Genomic DNA, 19,954 nt, shown 5'->3' on the forward strand with positions numbered 1-19,954 from the left:
CTTGCAAATGTACTGAATTCTGCAAACTGTTAATAAATTGTTATGGTCTGGCTCCCGGCCGGTCCATCTGTCTCTCCACAGACCTTGCCAGACCTGGCAACCTCTCCATAGACCTTGTCAGACCTGGCAACTCCCACTTTCCCTTCCACTCACACAGTCAGTTCAATCACCTGTCTCCAACCCCCTCATCATCCCACCTGTGAACACTTTGACAATCAGCCTGCCCCTTATATAACTGGACTCATTACAAACATTCAGTGTCAGTTCATAGTTTGATGTCGTCGGTGCATGTTTCCTGTTTTGACTACCATGTCATTTTCTGTTTGGTTCCTGACTCCTAAGTGAGATAGATTCCTGTTTACTGCGTTTCTACTCAAGTGTGAGTTTTTGTCCTGTGTTGTGAGATGTTGTGAGATTATTGCCTGGATTCCTGCTGAGTATTAGACTTTATTTTACCCAGGGAAGTAGCTGAGCACAGGTGCTCATTTTCAGCAACGCCCTGCACGAATTACAACAGCATCCGTTCCATCATGTGGATCTTTAGAGGTATGGAACAGAGCAACTATCGATCTATCTACAAAGTATTAGCATAAAACAAATTGATTATATAGATTATATGAAAACAAACATAACAATGATATCATGATGAATATCACTATTTTGTGATAATTGCTGAAAAGATAGTGATATAATATTTTGACATATTATTTTCCACCCCTACCTCATATCACTTCATTAAAGAAAAATCACACCCATGTTAAGTGAGGGGCGCTCTTGTCATCATACATCATCAGATATCATCTCATACTGGCCAATCAGAATGCCTGTTGCCTGTGATTGGTTAGCTGATTTGCTCGTTTACATATGACGTACATTTTCCCTTCAATGTCAATGGCGTTTAATTTATGTCATATTTAGCAGAATTTTGATGTAATTTCTCTGTTGATTGTCAATGGCTCATTTTGAGATGTGTGGGGACAAAGGCTGTATATAGGAGGGGCTGGCGCCCCTTAAAAATACATCATTTTTCATCGTGCTCCTAAAATAATTTGTGTGCTACTAGATTTTTCAACTTAGGCGCACACGTGCTACTTGGAAAAATGCTAAGCGTCAAGCCCTGGGTGCTTCCACGAGTAATTACAAAACTTGGTCCCTCATCTCTCTTGATTGCTGTCACCCATTTGGCACGTATCGTTTCATCTCCCGGAAAGTCATGGAAGCTCAAATGGGGGTATTGTGACATACTGCAGCGGTGAGAAAGAAAAGGGGAACAATGACTTATTTCTATGGTATTAGCTTTGATATAATGTTAATTCAAAACAAGCCTCAGGAAGCTTTATTCTTCTCACACATACCTAGATGACAATGCATGCGTGTATTGGTCTGTCCGTATGAGCCCCTCACAGTAGATCCAGGTGGCAGCAGCCAAAATCTAGCAGCTACTGTTAATCTGCACAGAGGTTCCTGGTAGGTACAGGGACAGGCACGACAGTCTGTTGCCACACAGACACCTGCACTGTACAGAAAACACTGCCTGGCCCTGAAAGAAACATTAAGATGCATGTAGATAACTCAGACGAGACCGTATAAGTATCATTGCTAGCATTCTCAACCCAATCTAAGGCAATTTACAAATGTATAAATGTATCAGCCTGTTCAGTTGATAGGCCACTGGCCATGGCAGTTTCTAAGTGTGCATGTTAACATAACAATAGATGTCGGTTATATTGGCACTTAGTATGAAACTACACTCTCAACACCAATCGGCTTAGTGGTTTCAAATGTAGCTTCGATATGGACTAAAGATGCAAAAATCAAAAAGCATGTGGATCAAATCTGTTGGAGAAAGCATTTATTCACATGGACAAAAATAATTCCAATGCACTGTTCTTACCTAAAAGATCACCAGTGTATTCGAGACCCTGCAGTGCTTCTTTTTCTCTTACATTTTAAGTGTTATAAGCAAAAGCAAATAGTTATCCTTCGCATGCGTGCCCGCACACACACACACACGCACACAAACACACAGTGGAGGGCAATATTGAAGTGCATTTAGTTGAGGACTAAACATGAACACTTGAATATTTGTATTTTTGGATACTTACTTACTTACTTTAAATCCACTACGTTTCAAAGTCAGACTGCTACAGCACTTTTGAATCAACCTTTAAAGAAAAATATTCTAATTAAAGCACTTTATCTCTTTGTCAAATATATTTAAAAAGATTATGTATCAGAATAACATTAAAAATTTGGAAATGATGCGCGCGCGCGCACACACACACACACACACACACACTTTTTCCACACAGAACAAGTCAGGTGGGAACAAAGACGACACAGGGGTGTAGCCACCAAACACGAAGGCAGCAGTTATTAAATTGCAGTTGTTCAATTTTAGTTGACATGGAGGGAAGGAATAGCTGGAACTTTTTTTTTAGTGTACATCAGAGAGGAACTGATCAATAAAGGCCACTAGAGTTGCTTTATGGGCCATCACTCTTTTCTCATTGATCCATTTTTTGACTTCTGCTTCTTTTAAGTCACGGATTGGGTTTGCCTTCTGTTTTTTGAAGCAGCTGTAGGACCTCCCTGGCATAAAACGGAACACCTTGTGTTGATGAAGTATATCAGCCATGAGAGTGATGTCTGCTTCTTTGTTTGCAGCAGTGTGTTTCCCCGAATCAGGTTTTAATTCACAGCTTTGGTCAAAACACTCAACAAAATCTTTCATCTCACCAATGGTTTTGCTCATAGCCTGTGCAATGGGAAACTGTACATTTGCCCCAATCCGTTCTATGCATTGTTTTGTGTAGAGCACATAATGCTCACAGTTCAGATCCATGGACATATTATTGTGAGCCTGTCCACTCGGGTTCACTGTTCGGTTCCACTTGATCCGGTGAGCTTCACTGGGACTGAGTCGGGCTTGGAGGTCAAATTGAAGTTTAAGGGCTTCAAGGCAGTAACGATGACGGCCTGCCTGTTTGAAGTACAGCATCTTAAACTTCCACAGGCGACAAATCCTCTCTCCATCGCCCTCCTTTATCGCATCTTGGAAGTCACGTTCAAGCAAAGCCATCTTCAGGAATGCAGAGTGATAATTCCACACACCATCTGTCTCTGTCATTGATGCAGCCCCCTGTGGCATTGTTGCTGTTGGTCTACCATGGCAGGTGAAATGATGGACCTTTTTTTCGTGTTCTGTCAGCTGTTTTGAGTCTTTGAATTCTGGATGGCTGCAGTCATCAAAGAGGCACCTGAAAATGACCTTAGGCTGAGGCTCAGTGTTCGCTTTAGAGTTTACCGTGATATTTTCATTCAAAATGTACTTTGACACAATGTTTGACATCTGACAATCAAACCACTTTTGATCTACAAAACTTGGTGGGCAGTTATTTTTTGGAGAGTCAATTTGTGACTCCATGCCAAAGTGCTCCAGGGTAGCTGCCATGATTAAGGCATCAGTCACATCATGAATGAAAGTGTCATTTGCTCTGTAGTGCTCTCCAAGTGCTGACTTATTCACATCTTTCCTTTTAATTTTGTTACGAAGTTGGGACATTGTACCTATGTCAACGGCGGAAGATTGGTTGTAGAATAATTTGTATATGACGTCATTAAAATTCATACTGCACAGCACATACATTACACCATGATGTTACATTATGGAAAATTACTAACCTGGACACCCTCTGTCATGTCTTGTTGCATTACAGCAGGTGAGGGGGCTGCTGGAGGGTCAACAGGTCTTGACCTTGTCCTCCAATCTTTCCGCTGAAAAATAGTAGGACTTGGAACAGGCGGAGAGGGAGTATCCATCTGTACATTAAGTACAAAAGTAGAATAACATGTAGAACACAGCACATACATTACACCATGATGTTACATTATGGAAAATTACTAACCTGGACACCCTCTGTCATGTCTTGTTGCATTACAGAAGACGAGGCTGATGCACTAGCGCCCTAATAGAACATAAATAACAATAAACAATAATAGTTATAGCAAAAGCCGAGGATTTAACATCAGTTTCCCAATCTACAAAAATAATAAATAAAACAACAGTGTAAGTAATTAATGTTATTTGTACAGAAATTGATGTTGTGCATTGTCTAAATTAGAAAAACAAATCATAGTGGCATTTGTTGTTTGACTCTCTGTTTCTGTGCATTCTTTTTATAGAAGTCAAGACATCAGTTTCATTCACAAGTTCACAACTGCATGACTGCATAAAATAAACTATAACTTTTATATAGAATGACAACTTTCTATCCAGGTCCATTGGTCTTGCCCACTTCCATAAATGTTTTCATTCTTTAAACATAATATAATACACTGAAGGACTTTTTATGGTAAATTGTAATTCTGTTTATTTTAATGTAATCTAGAGTGAATGCACGGTTGTTGCATGGTTGTTATGCTTTAATGTATTTATTTTGTGATATCTGTAATGTTGTTCTTATTTCAATTTTTGTATGTATATTATTCTGAGGATCAGAAGAGGTCAATGGAGAGAAAAATATTTCCCCCTCCAATTATGTCTAAACCGGAAGAGCAACTGACGTCACGTGAATAGGGGTCGTCCGAAAAGTAAAGATTAGACCGCTGATTGGCCAGAACGCTTGACACACATATCTACCGACCAATCACACTCCTTAGACTGCTACACAGCTTCTGTCTCCTAAGGTCTGACTGCTTGTTTCCTAATTCCTGTCGTCTCTGCTCTCCGTGGTATCGCGGGACCTGTAATAGTTAGTTGGTAAGTGATGTTATCCTAAACACAGTTCTCTGACTTTCTTTTACATGTATTTGTTTGAACATATTTACGGTCTGCGTTAACACATGCGTTGTCACGACATCGTGCTGATTTATTACTGCTGGGTTAAGAAACGCACGATGTTAGCACAGTATGCTAACATGCTAATCATTCCACCGGTGCTAGTACAGCCCTATAAAGCCCTTTGAATTGAATTGCTACAGAAGCTTGTTCTGACTACGGTGACAAGGAAGTGCAACTGCAACACGCGATCTTGGAGTTTCGATTGTTTTCAATATTAGTTCCAATATTAAAGCTAATATAACTAGATGTTTCAATCCCTATATGGTAAATTAGCGCTCTTGAAAGTCAGGAGTGGTGAATATGGAGTGTAGGACTTTCATTCTTTGGTTTCCGGTTGCCGACCGACTGGGCAGTACGCCAGGGTTAAAATGGTTAATCTGTCTCTCTCTGCAGATCCAGGTCCAACAATGGCGGCGATCCTTCCGGCGAATTTTATGTGTCCCAATCAAACCTGTGTTTTGGCTGGCAATGGAGGTCCTTTCGTGAATGCGGCGGCTTTGCTGAATCACAGGAGGGGCCAGTCGCACCCAGTGGTACGTATGTATGATGTTACCTACACCAGGGTTCCTACGCAAGTGAGAAGTATGGAATGTCAAAATGTAAAATAATGAAATGATTGAAATTCAACATTTTTCATTCCACAGCTAAGAAAAAACTGCCCCTTCTGCCATCAAAGCTTTTTTGCGCATAATGATTTGGGTGCTCACATAAACTCAAAACATAAATGGGAACCAACCCACATTCCGGTGAGTTAATTTATGTCACTGTGCCAATAAATTGGAATTAAGAAATTACAGACTAGAAAATGATGGAATTTTGAATTTTACATGTGTACATTTTCAGCTTCAGTATCAGCAAGCACAGCTTCCCGACAATACATCTGTGTATTGGTGCAGAATTTGCCAGGACGAGAACACAGTTGTGAACACTGTGCATAAACTCGGAAAGCATGTTGTGACTACTCACTATAATGAGATTAATGTAAGTTGAATTAATTCATGTGGGGGCCTCATGCGCCAATAAATTAGCTGGGTTATTTCCCCAATAGTTTTATTGTATTTGTGCAATACTTTGTGTTTTGAGCTTGTACAGCTATTTTTGCTATATTTGAATTGAAATCCTGAATTATCTTTTGCCATTTCTTTATGGAATCCTGAAAAGTTCCTTTTTATTTAATTTAAAATGCATTTAGTTATAGTCATGTTAACTTTACGAACTATCCAAATGCATGACTAAAATAAGTCTCCATTCATTACAGGATTACGTACGCCATTCTTGCAGCAATTGCCCCAAATCCTTCGGGTCAGCAGCCGCACTTACACAGCACCAAGGTGCTAATAATGATTGCTGATCTGACGGTAAGCGTTTCCACGACTGTGTGACAGGAGACACGTGTTAGAAACTGTACCACTGCACACTTTGTGATAGGACTTGCAGTCAGTCAGCCACTGAAGGAATTGTCTCAACAATTAACCCATTCAGGACAGGAACTTTTTAACACATTGTTTGGGAGCGGAGCAGGGGGGCAAAAATGTCTCCCCCCTGCTCCGCTCCCTCCACTGGCTCCCGGTCGCTGCCCGCACAGAATACAAAACTCTGATGCTGGCATTCAAAGCAACCAAAGGAATGGCTCCCCCATATCTTGCAAGTATGATTGAACCCTACAAACCCTCCCGTGCACTCAGATGAGCCAACGCAGGGAAGCTGGAAGTACCCTAAAAACGCCGGGACAACGCTCCACATGTCCCAAACTCTTCTCCCTTCTGGCTCCAAAACTGTGGAATGCACTTCCCATTGCAGTCAGAACTGCAGCATCACTCCCAATCTTCCGCCGTAGTCTGAAAACCCACCTTTTCAGACTCCATCATGGCCCATAGCACTTACCCTACCCCCTTAGATAGCATTTCTGTAAACTTAGATAGCATTTGATACAGACTTATAGCATGTTATGTAGACGGCACTAGAATTGCATTGTATGCGCCCTTTTTCAATAGCGAAATTATTTACTGTGTCTGAAAAGCAACGTGGCTTGTCTGCGTTCTCTAGTGTAACTCCGGAAATGGATGTTCACAAGCTGCAAAGTGGTGCTAGCAAGTATTGTAGCTATCTTCCGACCGGGTGCAGTTAATTTTTACGTCGTTGGGTGTCTACATCTCGCGCCTATGGTGGCTCTCGTGGTCAATAAGTTGCGGTCTGGCACTATCGACTGCTGCTATCTTAAGCACAAATCAAGACATCTGGAGTCAACGCATTCATGTATGGTGAAAACTTCATGTCCAAAAATTGCTTTTTGGTTGTATGCATGATGAAGTAGGGTCTTAATTTACAAAAGTGTGTGTGTGTGTGTGAGATATATATATATATATATATATATATATGAGGTTTTCTGCCTGACAGTTCAGAAAACTCTTAATGCATGGGTTATGGCAGTGGTTTTCAACCCTTTTCATGTCAAGGGCCATTATTTATTTGACATTTCAGCCACGGACCACTACTTGATGAGATTTATGTCTCTCAGACCCAAAATGTATTTTGTTGTCAAACACGATCAAAATGACAATTCTTCTACATTCTCTAATTGTGTAAATTAAGTGATGCAGATGTTTAACAATAATTTAACTCTTCAGAGAGTAAAATATCTGAGGGTCCATTTGGTTACAATTGCCCTTAAAACTAAGATAATCGCGGATGTAACCACTACGACCACAAATGTACCAAGAAACTAGAACTGGACTCAGAGCTGGGTGTGGCTGCGCACCTGTTGTGCATGGACTTGATCCTCTGTCCGGACAGTGGAGAGATCGCCTCTCCTGAGTGTTTGTGGAGATGACTGATGTAACCTGTTGTGCCTTGATCAAGTCCATGCACAACAGGTGCGCAGCCACACCCAGCTCTGAGTCCAGTTCAGGTGTGACTGCTTAACTCAGTCATCCTCTCTCACAATATGTATTTGGCCGGACTCCCATCAGGAAAATGTTTAGTGCCAAGGGAAGAAGAGAAGATTTTAAATGAAAACATTTTTCAAACGCTCAAAAATATCAGATGTACAAGCTCAAAACTACGACGTTCAGTCACATTACTTTATTTACTTAGTTACCACTAATCACGTTGTTCACCTAAAACACATTCTAGCTGAAAATGAATTCACTGTCAGACGAACATTAAAAGTCCCCAAAATAGTCTCTTATTTATTGCTGTTCTCCCTGAAGTGTATGAATGATTGTATTTCTATCTTGTAATTATTTTCGTTGTCGTTTCTCTTCCAGCAAACGCTGACCTACGACCGCAACAAGAGGTTGTCTGCCAAAAACGCCCTGGTTCACCGCTTCTTCCGTGATGTCACCATGACCGTACCCCAGAATGCCACTAATGGTGCCTTTAAATAAAAGAAAAACATCATTCCCATGAAAAGGTTCTACCAGCAATTTAAGATAATAAGGTGTTAAAGTCCTGTGTGATGTTGTGCCTGTTCCTGGTGCCGCCTAACTGGAAATGTGTAAAATATAATATGTTATCTGTATAAACTTCATTGCGATGCAGTGTGTGTGCTATTTGTTTGGGGGGTGGAGGGGGAATGGTGTCAGAACAACTTGTTAACTGTTAATAAAAACTTGTTCCAAGTCCTTGTTCGATTCTCCATACACTTGTTCATGTGTAATACCAAAGATGGCCAGTAAGGGGCAATGTTATCCAGTTGGGGAAATTGGGCATCCTGAATGGCGCAAATCATTTAGATAAACCCAAGGCAAATATTTGTAGCCTGAACTATAGGCTACAAATACATTTGCCTTGGTCTTTTTTTTTGTAGGGGGGGGGGGGGGGGGGACACGTTATTCCGACCAATTCTGGTCTCCAGAATTCCAAGAATCTGGTCTCATGTTATGAAGAATGGGACAATGTTTAGATCAGATATAAGAGCATTTTATTGAGATACTTTGTCAAAATTACAATTTCTTGAAAAGGGCATTTCTCTCGTAAGACGTACGGCAAATAATACAATATAATCCAAACATATAAATGAAATAAAAATCCCTTTAAAACATCCCCTTTTTAAACTGTTGATCATTACGATTTACTAAAAAGGAAAACATAATTTACATGGAGACGTGCAGACAAAATACAAATAGTCATATTAGAATATCACGGTATATAATTGCAAACATAAATGCATATAATAATAATGACATATAAATGCATATCAAAAATACATTCTTCAGCAGGCATGCGAAAAAGTCATCACCAGTGATGAAGAAAAATAATGTGTTTCCAAATAATGTGGACATGAATATTGGACTAAACAAAATATAACAAAATTAAATAAAAGCTATCCCCCAATAAAATATTATAAATTCAAGCCTTAAACCCTCTAAACAGACAGTTCATAGCAGGGCGGAGCGGGGCCTATACATATATATATATATATATATATATATATGACATCACTTCCATTCTCCCAACCTCTTAGCTCCATATTTTAACTTGTTTGTGTATTTCGTAAATAATTGATCAATCTACAGCATCACACAAAAGTATCAGATCTACAAGCTCGAAACGCAGCGTGAAGAGACACCTTTTGAGCTTGTAGATCTGCTACTTTTGCCGTTTTTTTTGTATTAGAATCCTGAAAACTGTTAATAAATACTTCAATAAATCAATAAATCAATCAATCAATTGTCTCTCTTTACCACCCATGACCAAAATTTGCATTTAAAAATATGTGACATGCTGCCAGAGCGGTTTAATAACAACATTCGCAACATTAGGCCTGCCGCCTATGGAATATATATGACACTGTCAAATACGGCACACTGTAGCCTACAGTTTGGGTGGTACTGCAGGCAGTGCACTTTTAAATGTGCCATGATCCAAATGAAGCTGATATAATATCCTGAGGTTCAGAAGTACATCAGAAACCGAAGCCCTAGCAGCCCTGCATGTGGCCATGTACATTTTACAATATTTTATTATTATTATTATTTTTTTTTACCCAGGGAAGTATAGCTGAGCACAGGTGCTCATTTTCAGCAACGCCCTGCAGAGAATTACAACAGCGTCCGTTCCATCATGTGGATCTTAGAGTTAGACTTCACGACCACCTGTCATTATGCCATATGGCCACTAGTGGTCCGTGGACCACTGGTTGAGAAACACCGTTGTAGACTCTACTCCTTGGGACAATGACAGTCCATCAGTAAAGGTAGGCGGTGGCTCCAGTCAGATGTTTATTGCATGAAGACGCCTGGGTGGTGTGCGTGTTTGTGTTTACCTTTAGAGGAGTTGATGTCGCTGCGAGGTGACAACTATAAACGCAGAAGCCTTCACCATACTGTACTAACGTCAGGTTAATGCAACGCAACGTTAGCATTAGCAGACGGATTAGCTGCATTGCAGGAGGCAGCTAGCCGTTAGCCTATAGATGCAGACAGACCTTCCGAAACCGAAACACACCGGGGGAATCTGTACAGTATGTATGTTGGTGTAATATGGCTATAAAAAGACAATCGTGTCGTTGTCGAATGCACGCTTTCGTCGCTATAATAGGTCATACTGGTGGAAAATGACAAGGTGAATTTACTGTTATGTACTGTCACATCAGCTGTCACGATAGCAAACTAACACAGCACGAACCGTGCCAATATGTTGTAAAAATAGCTCCCAACAGGCTAGGCAGCTAATGTTAGGCAACTCACATTATTAGCCAGAATGTTACTATAACTATATTTTATACTGCATGTCAGTTCAGTCTGTTTCCCACTGATAAACGTAGACGTGGGATAATGCAATCTTATAGCTTTTATTTGATTTGTGTGTGTGTGTGTGTGTGTGTGTGTGTGTGTGTGTGTGTGTGTGTGTGTGTGTACACACACACACACACACACACACACACACACACTGTTGTGTATGACACACACACGTCACATTAATGTGTCAGGGCTGAAGTTGCTGAAAATCAATCTGGTATATAGTGCTACATTAGGAAGCCTTATAGTCTACTCTTTACTCACATTAGGGTGTGAGTAAAACGCAAGTAATGTGACCGGGTGTGATTACTAGATGTTACCTGCAGCCTGCGAGAGAGTTGCTGGATAGAGAGATCATGCTGCATGTCAGACACCTATGGAATTAACCATTGAAAAATTCTTTCTTCTGCCATAAAACAGATTCTCATCTAATAATCTGATCTAATTTTGCCTGGCCTGCATTCCGATTTGGCCATTGGATGTTTAAATTCGGACCCTAGGGGGTCCCCAGCAAAATGTATTAATACAGTATAGCATCAAAATCTGTTTTACCACTATAACCTACTTCGGCTATTTGAAAATAGCCGGTCTATATGCTCGATATGTAGATCTGCTATTTTCTATATAGATATCCTGGAGCTGAGCCTGCATGAAATAGTTTGAGAACCAATGGTTTAAAATCATCGTTGCAAATTTGGGACTGTGCTGTTCTGTGTAAAGCCTGGCAGGTGTATGGCAAGGTAGCTTTTCAGTGCAGTAATATTGACCTAAATTGCTCATGTTTGATCACTCCACAACTGGAGGCGTCATGTCAAGGCCTTCGCTGTATCACTGCTTCTTGTTATTTTTGTCAAGAGTGGAAACCATATACAGTAGCTGGCAGGCCATAGGCGAGGCAGGAGAGATGTGACTGCACAATACCATAATGAAAGAGGCAGTCAGTCAGTAGGTCATATATGAGACTGTGTGCTGTGCATGTTCCACATCGATAGAAGCTATGAATGGCAATGAGGAACATAAGAATGTGGTTTGGCTTGAGCATGAAAATAACCTGGTTCTTAGCTTTGGCTTTTTACAGCTCAACATTGTGCTATAAAATTGGCCAAGTTGCTATCTTTCTGTCTGACTGTGAAATGAATCTATCTTCAAATCTTGTGTGTGTGTGTGTGTGTGTGTGTGTGTGTGTGTGTGTGTGTGTGTGTGTGTGTGTGTGTGTGTGTGTGTGTGTGTGTGTGTGTGTGTGGAGAGAGAGAGACAGAGAGAGATAGAGACCTTTAGCTGCGTGCTTAATGTTAGCCCTCAAAAATGTGCTGATAGTTATCAAAGCAGGATGGGAATGTGGAGCATACAGGCTGGGTCGAGGCTGTGTGACGGTGACCATGGCTGTTTTTTGCACTGTTTGGATCGTGTGTCAAAGGATGACAGCTTTCGCTCTGAAACAGAACATGTGTAGATAAGATCACGGGGGGGGGGGGGGGGGCACGACAAATGCCTTTACTACTACTACTGGTGTCAGGGGTGTGTTCCTCCTTTAGTCCAGGACAGGCCCTCTGTCGCTGACCCCACCATGGAAACCAACACGCACATATATTGACGAGTCAGCCCTACCCGGTGGTCCTATACAGCATTGATTCCCAACCTTTTCATACTGAAGTACCACCACAATATTTGTCTATCCAAGTACCACCATAATAAATAACATTTATTATTTGTTTATTTTGTTAAAATACAAGAGTGTATACAGTAAACAGTACCTGCCCTTTTTGCTCCATTCCTAAGCCAATGACGCTGCTGCTTTGACAAAACTCAGTCTAATTACTAAATCAGCACGATGATAGTTCTAATGTGATTTCATCTGTTCTCAAAGTTCTCAAATCTTCTATTAACGGCTAGGTGTGCTGTCATGCTCATTTCAGCACCTATTTTAACCAATTGCTTAGTCAGAAGTCAGTCAGAACTAGCTTACCTGTACTGTAGTAATATTTCATATTTCATTCCACTTTTGTCTTTGTTCTCCTTTTCCGGGCGACTCCTCTGTGTACCAACAGAGGGGGGCTCAAGTACTGTACCAGTGGTTGGGAACCTCTGCTTATACAGTATAATTGAACTCCTACCTGAACCACACTACTTTACTGTGTACGTCTGGGCTGGAGCGATATGTGTCCGTCTTCATTTCATAGGGTTCTAGTGGGTTGTGTAGCAACACAATTGAAGAAGGCAAGAATGTGCATCATCAACACATGATAAACAGATCTGTTTAGCTGTGTTGATCAAATCAAATAATCACCCAATCAATGTCGCTGCTACATCGCTTGGGTGATTATTTGGTTTGATGTTGTCAATAAAGACAGAAGATCTTTTTGTTTTGTTTTACCTGCATACATGTATCGTATGTATTGTATTCAATCAGTGCACAGTGCATGTTCTAAAACATGTGGCAATAACTCTTTTTTTTTGTCATACTAGATTTGTCATGCCATAATGACAAATCCTTTGTCATAGAAACCTTTTGTCTTCATATTTCATGTTTTTTCATGAATCTGTGGGTTTTACGAAATGAAAAATATTAGCAAGAGCTTGCGATTAAATAATAACTAACTACTTTGTGTACATTGAATACAGTTTACGTTTTTTTGACATACAAGGTGATTATTCGTGTGGTAAAGCCAAGGAAAGAGTGGCTGGTACATTTCTGCAGAAATCTAAAGCCTTTCAAACAATATTGGATATAATAAAATATCGACTACAAATATGAGAAACAAACATTGCAAGCAAATGAGTAACTATACTGTATTTATTTGTGCCATTTTCAAAATGTAAGAAGTCTGGATATGAGAGAAGGGGAGCTTTGGCGCATGTGAATTTTGTAAATCCAATCGTTGTCTTTTTCTCTTAGGTGTACTCCAGAGTTGATGTAATGCTCTGACATGGTGCCTTTCCAGACCCATGTGATGAAAAAGTGGCAGGACCATCTAAACAGTGCCTGGGCTGCAGAAGACGGCGTACAAACCGCCACAAGACATGGTGCTGCCGCTCTCTATGACAAGCTGCTGCACAGCAAGGAGGTGGTGGGCCTGTCGCAGCCTGTTCAAGAGCTCATTGGTCCTCGCTTGCCAGACTTCCAGTACGAGTCTTGTGCTGTCGAGGAGAGGGAGGAGTACCTGTCGGCGTTGCTCGACTGCCAGCGCCGCCTCTCTAACCATGTGCTTTCGCGGAGCCCCTACGCTCTGGGCCTCCACCACAGACTGGTGGTGCTCCAGAGGATCTACTATGCCCTCCACAACAAGTACCACGACCGATTCCGCACACAGCTGCCTCCCCAGTCCACATCCACTGGGGAGGAGAACGGTGCCGTGGAGCCAGCCTCAGAGCCGTGGCTTCCTGGCGACACGTGCAAAGCAAAATCGGGCACAGATGTTCTGATAGAGATGGGTGTGAGGACTGGCCTTAGTCTGCTGTTCGCCTTGCTACAGCAGAACTGGCGATATGCAGCGTCTTTGGATCCTGGGCCTGCACTCTGCAACGATGTGCTGGAAACGGCATCCTCTGTGCTAGCCTCATTGCCACCACTCTCCCTAGCCAATGAGAACAAGATCCCGGCAGTTGGATTGGACTGTTTGGCGCAGGTAACTAATTTCCTGAAAAAGACATCTGTGAGCTGTGGAGCCGGCGGGGCAGATCGGGCCGGCCGTAGGCTGGCCCTGGAGCTCTTGCTGGGACTTGCAATGCAGAGAGGCTCGCTGAAGTTTCTTCTGGAGTGGGTGGAGGTAGCCTTGGCTGCCTCTGCTGCATCTTCTTCCATGTCCTCCCAATCTTCGTCATCTTCAATGACATCCCAGCAGTCCACGACAGAAGCGGGTGTGGGCTTTGAACTCATCCATCAAACCCTTCTCCAAATGAAGCAGTACTCGGTACGTCTATTCTGGATCATAAGCTGATTGTGCATTTTCCTTCACCCTGTCATAACTATAGCTATTATTAATGGAATGGAATGTCATAATAGGCGAACATTCAACAATAGGCAAACGCGTTTTTGACACGCTGAGGAAGGCTCACACCAAACTGTGTGTCGTTGCTGCCCGTGCCAGACAATATGATATATAATTTGAAGTGAGTGCTGGTAATTATTTTGAATTCTCTTCAAGGTGACAGGTTTTTTTATTGCTCACATTTATTTAGCAGTAATTAATACACTATACCCACAAAGCACTGCGCCTCCAACTAGCAGAAAGGCAGTTTTCGTCCCACTGTTTGCATTCTGCTCTGAGCTATTCTGGCTCAAATAAATATCACTCGTTCATTCCACTTACACAAAACCTAATTGGATCTGTAGTAATTCATTGTTTACCTGGCATGCGAGCTTCCTCGAGGCGCTACGCTACATTATTCTCTCAGTACTCGACTTGTTTTTTATTGACTGGAGAGTTTATGCTTACTCTGCCTTGTCTGCTTATTACGATTCTGCCCTTGTAAGTGGCTCTGGATAAGAGTCTCTGCTAATAGTGTTGCAGCTATCAATTATTTTCTAGGGGTTAATCTATACTTTTTGTATTAATCGAATAATTGGGAAGCACCGTTTTTCATATTCCCTTTTTTACACACACACACACACACACACACACACACACACACACACACACACATACTGAAATCTCTCCTGAGGCTACTGTATCCTGGCATCAGTGGCATGGTCTGCCACCTTTCAGATACAGCTGTGTATGGGGAATTTCATGTACAGTTGATTGTCAACTTGTGTAGCTGTATTTACTTCCTCATGCAAAATACTTGCAAAGTGACTGTGGGACAGCAAAACCCTATTTCACATAGTAACCTTTGATTGACTGGTGATTCATTTCAAACATAAGACACAGTCACACTTTGCAGATAACAGATAACCATGTAAGTGTGTTTTAGCATCACTAGCAGCAGTGCTCAATGTCGGTCTGTCTGTCTGTCTGTCTTTTTGTGTTTTTTTACTTATGCAGGGCTGGTCCAATATGTGACCAGATTTTGACTGAGAGCCTGCCATTGTGCAACCTCCAGCTTTTCACCAGAGAAAAACTGAATTTATTTATATTTTATCCAAAATGAGTTAATTTCACAGGCAGACTCTTCACATACTAGAGCATGTCTGAAATAAACATCAGACCGGAATTGACATGTAAATATGAAATACATACTTAAACATGTACTGTAGCTAGGTGTAATGTTAAGAGTCCACAGAAGTGAACCTTTCAAGCCTGTTTTCTCAACTCGCTGTTTTCTGCAAGGTATTACTCTATAAGCCAAAACTTCAAAATCTCCAAAACTGTTGGGTCAAACTGAACAACCAATATATCAATTTGATGCTATGATTCCCTGCGTTCATGACATGAAAAAACGATGGCAATGGCAGTCCCTCAGTCAAATTTGTCCACATAATAATGTCCAAATAAAAATGTTCACCAAAAACCTCAACATCCATATTGTGGGTAAGGCTATTGTTCCTTTGCAACATGTTTGCACAATGAGATTATTGTAGCCTCAATCAGTAATGCTTATATAATAACTAAGTTGCTAAAGGCAGGCAAAAAAACACTTTTGCCATATCTCAATGTTACACAATAGGCAGAATCACACACTATGTCATGATTGGATTCAATGCCGTAATGAGGCTGTAAGGTTTTCAAGGTTTGCAATAGTGTTCTGTCCTGTCCATGTACGTTGTATGTAATTGTCTCCACCAGGCCGAAGGCCTAGGGGGAGAGTATGTTTTGCACTCCGTCCGTCCGTCCGTGTGTGTGTCCGTGTGTGTGTCCGTGTGTGTGTCCGTCCGTGAGCAGCTAATCTCGGCCACCGTTAACCCGGTCGATGCCAAATTTTGCACACACACTCCCTGGATGCCAACGATGAACCTCTGCCCCAAACTTTCCAGAGTATGTTTTGCACTCCGTCCGTCCGTCCGTGTGTGTGTCCGTGTGTGTGTCCGTGTGTGTGTCCGTCCGTGAGCAGCTAATCTCGGCCACCGTTAACCCGGTCGATGCCAAATTTTGCACACACACTCCCTGGATGCCAACGATGAACCTCTGCCCCAAACTTTCCAGAACGGCCTGTTATAGCGCCACCAAGAGGCCGCTTTGTGCAAAACAAGTTTTTGCACAGTACACCTACACATTTTGTCCAAACATCACGCAAATTCCTACACAGTCTCTCTAGAGCCATTCAACGAAAGCGGTCTTTCAGATTTCCAGAACGGCCTGTTATAGCGCCACCAGGAGGCCGCTCCAGGAGGCCGCTTTGTGCCAAACAGGTTTTTGCACAGTACACCTACAGATTTTGTCCAAACATCACGCAAATTTGTACACAGTCTCTCTACAGCCATTCAACGAAACCAGTCTTTCAGATTTCCAGAACGGCCTGTTATAGCGCCACCAGGAGGCCGCTTTGCGCAAAACAAGTTTTTGCACAGTACACCTACAGATTTTGTCCAAACATCACGCAAATTGGTACACAGTCTCTCTAGAGCCATTCAACGAAACCAGTCTTTCAGATTTCCAGAACGGCCTGTTATAGCGCCACCAGGAGGCCGCTTTGTGCAAAACAAGTTTTTGCACAGTACACCTACAGATTCTGTCCAAACATCACACAAATTGGTACACAGTCTCTCTAGAGCCATCCAACGAAACCAGTCTTTCAGATTTCTCAGACTCCATCCTGATTGGTTAAGATTGGCTTCCAAAGTTCACAGGAGTGCTCAGTTTAAAAAAAATGCTGCAAATCATGAACACATCGCGTGATTTCCGTGAAATTGTGCACCCACATTCCCACTAGGCCGAGGACGAAATGCCACATGAACAATTTCAACTCAGCCTCAAGGTGGCGCTATAACTGGCCGAAAACTGTTTTTACCTCTAACTGCACAGATCTGTGGATAACTTTGTATGCCAACTCCCTAGAGGCCAAGGAAAAACCTTTGCCTGGAATTCTTCACATCTGCTCATCCTGGTGGAGACCTGTGCCCAGTAGGGCACTTTTTCTAGTTAGTTTTGTTTTGTTGTTTACATGTACAATAATGATTGTGACATGTATCTGTGTTGGGAGCCCCTCGAAAACGACATGGTACATCTCAAGGGGTATTGCTTTCCTAATAAAGAAACTTGTTTCATCATCATCTCAGATAATAGTATGTAGTACGATTATATATTATAATATTCAAAGGTTTACTTGTTTAAGGAGATCAAACACATTTGCTATGTTTTGATACCTTCAGGGTTTCGCTGGGGACTCCGTCAATACTCAGGTGCTGCAGAAAGATGCAGATGGGCTCTGTAGACTCTCCCAGGTGGCTCTCTGTTTGTTTGAAGAGGTAAGAAATCAGTCTCAAAATGTTATTTTGATTTGTGTTTTTATTACAGAACTCTTACTGTCCACTGTCCATCTGAATCTTTATCAGTGGTAGAAGTAGTGTTCCGTTAAAAAAAAGAGTAAAAGTAGCTACTTTATACCACACTATAGAAATACTGGCCTGTATTCAAATGTGTACATTTGTTAAATTGTTGAGTAATGGTACAAAAGTATTGGCATAAAATACAGTACCAAAGTAAACGTACTCATTATGAATTTCACAATAGCTTTCTAGGACTATTTGATCTACAAGCTCACAACGGATCGGCTATTTTTTAATAGCTGAGGTACAAAATATGACTTTAGTGGCTAATGCATGTTTTGTAATAACAATCTGCAAAGTAACGAGTAAGAAAGGTTTTCAAATAATCGTAGTGGAATTTGCGTCTGAGATAGTAGTGGAGTAGAGGTATAAAGTTTTGGTAAATGAATGGACATACTCAAGCAAGGTAAAAGTGCCTCAAAATTGTAGTACTTGAATAGTTTACTTTCTACAACTGATCTATGATCTATGGCCGTGGTTTTCAACCAGTGGTCCGGGACCGCCAGTGGTCCTTGAGGGGGTTCCAGGTGGTCCCCAGCTAAATGATGGAGAGTTGGTAACCAAATGGACCCTTATAGATCTTTAACTCAAGAGTTACATTATTGTTAAACATCTGCATTACTTCATTTACAAGACGTCTACACAATTAGAGAATGTAGAAGAATTGTTATTTTGATTGTTTGCATGTTATCTCGCCTATGGTACCACATCATGGAATTGTGGACAAAAAATATCCAAAGATAACAAAATATTCTTTAGTTTTGGTTCTGAGAGGCTAAATCTCATCAAATGGTGGTCGGTGGCTCAAATGCCGAACAAATAATGGGGCTCGAAATGAAAAATGTTGAAAACCACTGATCTATGGCCTTATTCTCCCTCTCCCCTGGGTCAGATCTGTAACTTGGCCTCTTACTGCCAGTGCTCGTGCAGTACAGGTACGACTGCACCCGGCTCCGAGAATGATACGGTCCTGGTGTATGTGTGGGGCAGCAACAGCAGCCACCAGCTGGCAGAGGGAACCCTGGAGAAGATTCTGCAGCCCAAGCTGGCACAAGGCTTCAGCGATGCACAGATGGTACAGTACCGTGGCACTGCCCTTTCCTGTGTGTGTCTCAGGGTTGTGCTCTGCCCGGTGGCGTAGTGGTAGTACCTGCCCACCACTGCAGAGTACGGATGTACGGAACGTGTTTAGTAGGCCTGTCAAAAAAAATCGATTCGAGTTAGAATCGCGATTCTAATGCCGTACGATTCAGAATCGATTCTCATTTTTCAAAAATCGTTTTTTTTTTCTTTTTTTTTTCTTGCACAAATACCTGTGCATGCAATGCATTATGGCCTGGGTTTCTGCATAGTGCATTTACTACCAGCTAAGCTAAGCCTGCCAATTGTATTTATTTTACACCTGTTTTAATACTAATGTATTGTTCTGGTATTGAGTGAGAAGAGATTTTGTAACTTTTGTACTGGTTCAAATTTGTGCAAGCTAAATAATATAATGTTCTTACTCTTGGATTTAACCTTTGTGTGTTTAAATCTTTCAGTTGATAAAACTTTTACAATTATACAAGCTTTTTACTAAACGTACTCTGCTTTCATGCCAGAAGACTGGAGTAGATCATGCTAAAATTCTATTTAATTGTTTTTAATAAAAAATAAAAAAACTGCTTTAGAATCGAAAAAAATCTTTTTTGAATCGAGAATCGGAAAAATCGAAAAGATCGTTTTTGAATCGAATCGTCACCCCAAGAATCGGAATCGAATCGAATCGTGGGACACCTAAAGATTCGCAGCCCTAGTGTTTAGCCTAGGTTGCGACTTAACCCATTAAGACCTGGGAACAAATTCTACCGCAGATTCTACAAATGTCTTCTAAATCATGACATAAGTTTTCTGAAAAACCTGTGTCTACTGTATGTCAGTTTGTTCTCAAACGAAGAAAAGTAT

The 19,954-nt window shown here is 41.4% G+C and overlaps 1 protein-coding gene across 5 annotated transcripts in view; it reads left to right on the plus strand.

Annotated features, from left to right (window-relative positions):
- The first annotated feature begins 10,004 nt into the window (after positions 1-10,004).
- Positions 10,005-19,954, plus strand: part of LOC310878703 (putative E3 ubiquitin-protein ligase HERC1) — an 84,326-nt gene continuing 74,376 nt past the window's right edge. For 4 of the 5 annotated variants that reach the window (XM_083793067.1, XM_083793068.1, XM_083793064.1 and 1 more), the window contains exons 1-4: positions 10,005-10,040; positions 13,481-14,495; positions 17,834-17,929; positions 18,903-19,085. In XM_083793067.1, the coding sequence (XP_083649193.1) occupies positions 13,512-14,495; positions 17,834-17,929; positions 18,903-19,085 (1,263 nt within the window). In that variant the 5' untranslated portion in view covers positions 10,005-10,040; positions 13,481-13,511. Of the gene's footprint in view, positions 10,041-10,276; positions 10,409-13,480; positions 14,496-17,833; positions 17,930-18,902; positions 19,086-19,954 lie in introns of those variants that run through there. The other variant, XM_083793065.1, reaches the window with a different exon arrangement.

This window comes from Protomyctophum parallelum, assembly GCF_964188405.1.
Source record: "Protomyctophum parallelum genome assembly, chromosome: 21".
Classification (NCBI taxonomy): domain Eukaryota; kingdom Metazoa; phylum Chordata; class Actinopteri; order Myctophiformes; family Myctophidae; genus Protomyctophum; species Protomyctophum parallelum.